General features: G+C 39.2%; 1 protein-coding gene and 1 non-coding gene across 2 annotated transcripts; one reads left to right on the forward strand and one right to left on the reverse strand.

Moving 5' to 3' along the window:
* Nucleotides 1-1252: 1252 nt before the first annotated feature.
* On the forward strand, nt 1253-5152 carry Cstdc4 (cystatin domain containing 4). The gene is made up of 3 exons (NM_001082547.1): nt 1253-1366; nt 3405-3506; nt 4955-5152. Exons 1-3 carry the CDS (start codon nt 1301-1303, stop codon nt 5078-5080), a joined length of 294 nt encoding a protein of 97 aa, NP_001076016.1. The 5' UTR covers nt 1253-1300; the 3' UTR covers nt 5081-5152.
* A 62-nt stretch (nt 5153-5214) lies between these two features.
* Nucleotides 5215-5318, reverse strand: Gm25024. Its single transcript, XR_003952064.1, has one exon. It is a non-coding gene; the product is annotated as a U6 spliceosomal RNA (small nuclear RNA).
* Between the last annotated feature and the right edge of the window lie 1548 nt (nt 5319-6866).

The following is a 6866-nucleotide window of genomic DNA, read 5'->3' on the forward strand; positions in this document are numbered from 1 at the left end:
CATATGGTGGCTTACAACCATCTATAATCTGAACTGATGTCCTCTTCTGGTGTGCCTGAAGACAGCTATAGTATACATATGCACATAAAATAAATCAATAAATCAGTAATTCTTTAAAAAAAGATTCTCTTTTTAGATTACCAGACAGTGTGGGTTCTGTACTTGTAAAGAAAGATAATTTATTTGACTTCTTTCTTTTTTTCTTTAAAACAGTCTCAGTACCCTGGTAAGAAGGATTTTGGTTGTTTTTAAATATGTGTATTTTAATTTCATCTTGATGTTTAGAATTGTTTAAATACAGAAGAATACAATAGAATAACAGATATCTATGAATATGTCACTTGGAACTGACATGTCTCCAGCCCTTTCTTTCTGGTGGCATCATTCCAATGGGCAGGTATGTGTCAGCAGCAAGCCTCTGTCCATTAGCTGTGCCCTCTTTCCTGATATTCCTAGCTCTACTCTCTTGACACCCAGCAATTCTTCTAATGAGAAGCCTTATGTTTTACATGGTTCGGATATTGCCTGAGAAGTTACCTACTGACTATAAACCCATCACTTGGGAAGCAGAGACAGAAGCATCAGACATTCAAGGCCATGCCTGTAACCTTAGCCCTCTGCAGGCAGATGCAGGAGACCCAGAAGCTCAAGGTTTATAGTGAACCCCAGGACAGTCTGGGCTACATGAAGTTTCTTCCAAATATGTAATCAATGGGCATGGTGGTGCATGTCTTTAATCCCAGCACTTAGGAGGCAGAGGCAGGGGGATCTCTGTGAGTTTGTAGCCAGCCTGAAAAAAGTCTGAATTCCAGGATAGCTTGGTGGTGTTTCACAGAGCAACTGAGAGTCAAAAAACAAACAAATACAACAAAAACAAAACAAAAACATAAAAAAAGAAAAAGAACAGCAGCAGAAGAAATAAAGGTCTTTGCCATGTTATTATTCATATTTGGCGATAAATATTTTCAAAGCTGCAAGTAAGATCCATTATAGTCTTCAAGATTTAACATATTTAGAAACTTTGGTTCTACGTGTCCTTCCTCAGATGACACAACAGGATGACATTATGACACATGGTTGCTCATGTCCCCCACCACATTTCCCCCAACTCCACTCAGCTTTTCTTCTAAGAAATGCAATAAGACCTGCCTGAGTCCACACTCATTTCTCAGTTCCTCTGATACTGTGGAAATACTACATTAGAGGAGGAGTTTACAGATACCTTTAAAACCCTGACTCTTAGTGCTTGCTTGATCATTTCTTCTAAGTGTCCTATCGAGCAAAGAAGCAACTCATCAGAATGATGCCTGGAGGCTTGTCACGGGCCAGATCTGCCACACCAGAAATCCAGGAGATTGCTGATAAGGTGAGTCAATGTGCTTGAGGAAAAAGCTTGATCCCAAACCAAATTTCCTACATTTAATTCATAATTTGGCCCCACATTAACAGTGTGGGAAATGGCAGAAACCAGGAATATATGGGTTTTGTTCAGACATTTATATAGTTGAAAGTGGAACATTAAGCCTTTCAGAGAAATTTTAACACCCCAATAGTAAAATTGGCCAAGCCACAGTCTTCGCAGCAGCCTCAGTTTCCCCAGTAGATGATGGTGAAAACATGCTGGATGGTCTCCACATCTCAACATGTCTGATCCCTGGAGCTCTAATTACTGATGGATTTTTCCAGTCCCACTAGTTAAAGATGATATATCCTAAAGCTCCTAAAGATCTTAAGGATCTCTGAGCTGATTCGTGGATGCAATGCCCATCAAAACATCGCAGTCAAAATACAACCTAATGTTTCTAGCAAGTTAATACATCTTGGTAACTATCAGCTACATAAAATGTATTGTGTTACATGTTTTTAAAGAAGAAATGTATGCAAAGTATAAAGATAGGTTCCAATCTTCCACCTGGTCTAGCAAGTAGGTAACTTAGGCTAGCCTCAAACTCAAGGCACTCACCCTGCCTCAACTTCTCAAGGGAGGAAATTATAGGCATGTGCTACCATGCTAGGAACCATCAGATTTTATGTGAGTAGAACAGATGGGAGTCTTCATGCTTAGGGTACTGAACATTTTAGAGGGGTTAGAGTCCTAAAATTCAGTGACTAAATATTTAAGGCTAAATCGTTTACACTCATAGGTTTATTTCAATAAATATCTTGGAGCATATTATTTTTGAGGAATATTGAATCTTTAAATTTTCATTAGAATCTTCACATCAAGTTGGTGTTCTCAACCTTAAATGTGCACATGAGTCACCTGTCACTGCAGATTAAATGCAGATCTCACTGAAGAGGGCTAGACAGGCCTGCATGTCCACATTTCTACCAATGTCTTTGGAAGTGTGGGCACTCCTATCTACTACTTCACTTTCCTGTACGATTAGATATATCAAGCATCCTAGAAGACTTGGATGATCTCAGTATCTCCTAGGTGTCACGCATCAGGCTACAAACTGTAGGAGCTACATAAAGGGCTGAAAGGAATGGCCTCTGTTCTCTCAAAATTAATAGTGTAGGGGAAAAAAATATATGTATATATATGTGTGTATATATATGTATATGTGTATATATATGTATATATATGTGTATATATATATATGTATATATATATTGTTATAAAATAAAACTTAATTAAGCACTGTTTCATGATCACAGATTTAAGATCAAAAAGAACATTAGGCATTGCTGCCAACCCTTTTACTGTCAGGTGAGCAGGTTCAGGGTGGTGGCTCAGCTCCCAGATGTCACTCATGTGTCCTGTCTTGCACGAGACAGCCTGAGGGGACAACTCCCACTAAAATTTTGGGAGGCAGAGAAACAGACAGTACTTATAGGAAGCATTTTCTGTATCACAGCAATAGTCCCCCCTCCAGAGAAAAAACCATGGGGCACATATTATGGAAATCCCTTGTTAAGTCAGGAAATTCAGCCTATTTCTCCAGGATTATGGTCTGTTGGGTCCCCACACAGTGTCAGTCCAAATGGGGTTACTGTGTCCCTAGAATGATCTGGGGGGGGGCCAGAGAAAATCTCAAAGTGTTGTTTACTTTGTATTTACTGATCAAATGTAGACATACCTATTGTGGTCCTTCATTGCAAATCATGACGATTTTGTTTGGTTTTTTTTCCTTTTATAAGGGTGTGTGTGTGTTGATTTTTGAGGCAGAAGTCAATAGGTAGCCCCAACAAGCCTGGAATTTTGTATATACCTCAAGCTGCTCTTTGAATAACCTTCTTCTGCCTCAGTCTTCCAAGTTCTGGGATTAGAGGCTTGAGCAGCCAGTCCAGGCACATCAGTATTTCTGAGCACTCTCAGCAGGATGAGATTCCCAGATTTGTGGTTCAGATAAACTGGGTAAACATAGCCCTAACATCATCTCTTTCTTTCTCCTCATAAGGTTAAGTCACTGCTTGAAGAGAAAACCAATGAGAAATATGAAGTGTTCAAAGCTGTTGAGTATAAATCTCAAGTCGTCGCTGGACAAAATTACTTCATTAAGGTTAAACGCTGACCTCTCTAGCACTGTTGTGATTGTTTCCTGTTGCCCCAACTGTAGCTTCATTTCTAACACTGGTCTTTAATTAAGACACTTGGAAGTAGAAGACTCCCTGCCCCAATCCATTGGATGGACCTTGTTTTACCTTGTTAATATACAAAGTTTTTTTCATCTGTATGTTAAGAAATCAGGGTGATCACATACACACACACACACACACACACACACACACACACACACACACACACACACAAACACACACTCATGAAGAAGCACAGATATGTGCATGCATTTACATACCCATAGTGTCATATATAATAGTATTCTTTGGTTAGTAGCATAGTAGTAGGGAGGGATATCAGAGCACAATGTCAACTGTAGAAAACAAAACTTTTATTGTTCTGATAAGGAACAAAGTGGCAATTCTTAATCAGGATAGTGTAGGTCTCCGGATCACGCCCCATCGCAAACAAAATAAAACAAAACCAAACAAAACCAACAGAAATCCACTGGGTCTATTACAATGATGGTTCTTAGATTTTTCTTCCTTCCTTTCTTTCTTTCTTTCTTTCTTTCTTTCTTTCTTTCTTTCTTTCTTTCTTTCTTTCTTTCTTTCTTTCTTTCTTTCTTTCTTCCTTCCTTCCTTCCTTCCTTCCTTCCTTCCTTTCTTTCTTTCTTTTTTTTTTCTTTACAAAGCCTGGTGGGTAGTCACAAAGTAGATTGTAGCACAACAGACATATAGTGACTATATAGTCCATATTTTCCAAATCAAATCTTAGTTTCTTTTCCCTTATCAAACTTTATAGTAAATCTTTGTCCCAACTTAGAATTCAGACAAATGAATCACCCAAAACACGGGCTGCCCTCTGCTCCTGTTCCAGGCATCATGAAAATAAAATGTAACTCTGGAATGTGATCTTTGCCAAGATTTAAATATAAAGTAAAAAAAATTAAATCCAGATGGAGAAATGGATAAGTTGGTAGGAGTGCTGGCTGTTCTTGCAGAGGACTTAGGTTTGGGTCTCAGCACCCACATGGCAGCTCACAACCATCTCTGAGTCCAGGTCGAGGGGATGTTCCACCCTCTTCTGACATCTTCAGGCATTGCACACATGTGATGCACGTAAGTACAAGCAGGCGAAATATTTATACAAAAACATTGAACAAAATCTTTTACAAAGAGTATTAATATATCTAAGATATATGTTTTCTGCCATCCTGTTTGCTGTTCTCTCTGTTAAGGTAAGGGTTGATGGCCGGTCAGTTGACCGGTGCTGCCTTGGGCCAGAGGTGTTGTTTCAGGAGAGCTTGGCACATCTCATCTGGACAAGAAAGAGTTGCCATACAATTGAGATCCATGTGAACTAACTTTCTCTCTGTCTCTCTCTCTCTGTCTCTCTCTGTCTCTCTCTCTCTCTCTCTCTCTCTCTTTCTTCTTTTCTGTCTTTCAGATGGATGTTGGTGGTGGTTGTTTCCTCCACATAAAGGTCTTCAAAGGGATTTCTGGAGAAAATGTTTTAGAACTTCATGGTTACCAGACTAACAAAACCAGGAAAGACGAGCTGTCCTACTTCTAAGCAGCAAATTCTAAAGTGACCTGATTCTTCTTGTAAACAAATTTAGCCTTCAATAAAGAAATATTCTTGAAATAACTGTTTTCCTCCATCATTACTCAGTATTGTGTTGACCTTTACTTCCTAGATTATTACTTTTAAATATGGAATATTTCATGAATTGTCATGTCATCTTTGGCGAGGGCCATGCTAATCTCTGTGTGATTCCAATTTTTAACCTACATGCTGCCAAAGAGAGCACAGTGTTCATAGCTCAGAGTAGAAACTCCACAATGAATGATACCAACTGGAAACTTTAGAAAACCTACTGCTCAGTTGCAATTGCATAAAGGATCTTCTCACCCCTTCCTCACTGCAGGTGCATTGATGGCTGTCAGGGAAGCTCACTGCTTGGTCCCTTCAGTAGCCCAGGGCCCAGCATGTCATCTGTGCTTTCATATTTGATAAGTAAATTTGTATTTTACAAGTCTTGTTTTGAAACAACCATACTGATAAGTAAGTTGCTCTATCCCCTCCCCTAGGCTTCCTGTGCACTTGAGAGTCAATTGCAGAGTTTTCCATCACTTACAGTGCTTCCTAGTGCTCAGTAGTGCAAGTAGTAGTGCACACTTCCCATAAGGATATTCTCTTGTACAGTCAAAACCCAACAATCAAGAGCAGGAAATGAGCACTGATGGCACAATGACATCTAAGTCTCCCAGTGCCACTGAAGCTTCTCTAGTTGTTGCAATATTGTCCTTTATTACAGAGGTCCAGTGCAGAGTCATGCATTCCACTTAATTTTTGTCTTCTTTTTAACTTTCTTTCTTTCTTTCTCTTTCTTTCTTTCTTTCTTTCTTTCTTTCTTTCTTTCTTTCTTTCTTTCTTTCTTTCTTTCTTCCTTCCTTCCTTCCTTCCTTCCTTCCTTCTTTCCTTTCTTTCTTTCTCTCTTCCTTTCTCTTTCTTTCTTTCTTTCTTTCTTTCTTTCTTTCTTTCTTTCTTTCTTTCTTTCTTTCTTTCTTTCTTCGTGTGTGTGTGTGTGTGTGTGTGTGTGTGTGTGTGTGTGTGTGTACAACAACAGAGAACTAGATATGGACATTCTAAGGTTGTTAGCCAGGTATGGTGGTGCTTGCCTTTCATCTCAGCACTTGAGAGGCAGAGGTATGTGCAGCTCTGTGTGTTCAAGGGTAGCCTGATCAACATAGTGATTTCAACACTAGTCAGAACTTCTCAATGAAATACTGTCTAAAAAAAAAAATGTTAAAGAAATGTGTGTCACAGAATCATATTTCAAACCTTTGCCTCAGTGCAAAATGAATCATTATAATGACTGTCCAGAGGCATGTATGAGGGTAAGACTCATCATCTTCTTTCTAAGGTTCACACTTCTGTAACAACAGACAGCACAGAAAGTAAAAGTGGGATGGGTTTTTGTAATCAACGTTTTAAATGACACAGAACACTTTGGAAATGGAGTCCCAAATATTTAAGAACAGCTGCCCATTTTTAATGTTTCTATTTGTCCAAAAATGGACAGTTTACTGCAGATGTGCCTGGACCGGCATGTTTATGGCCTACTGATGAATGATTGGGTAGAAGAACTAGCAAGGCAAGTCTGTTTCAATTCCTGTTCTATCTGTGTAGAGGTCCATCTCTGTGGGACTGGGCAGAACCCCCCCTAGAATGAAGACCTCCTACAAAGAAAGGAAGGTCAAATCCTAAACTAAAGAGCAAGGGAAGTTTTGAACAAGGTTTCTAGGTTTTATGGCTGTCTTCAAGGGAATGGATATGGTTCTATGATCTGCTTTGT

The sequence above is a fragment of the Mus musculus genome, chromosome 16, assembly GCF_000001635.26.
Source record: "Mus musculus strain C57BL/6J chromosome 16, GRCm38.p6 C57BL/6J".
NCBI lineage: Eukaryota > Metazoa > Chordata > Mammalia > Rodentia > Muridae > Mus > Mus musculus.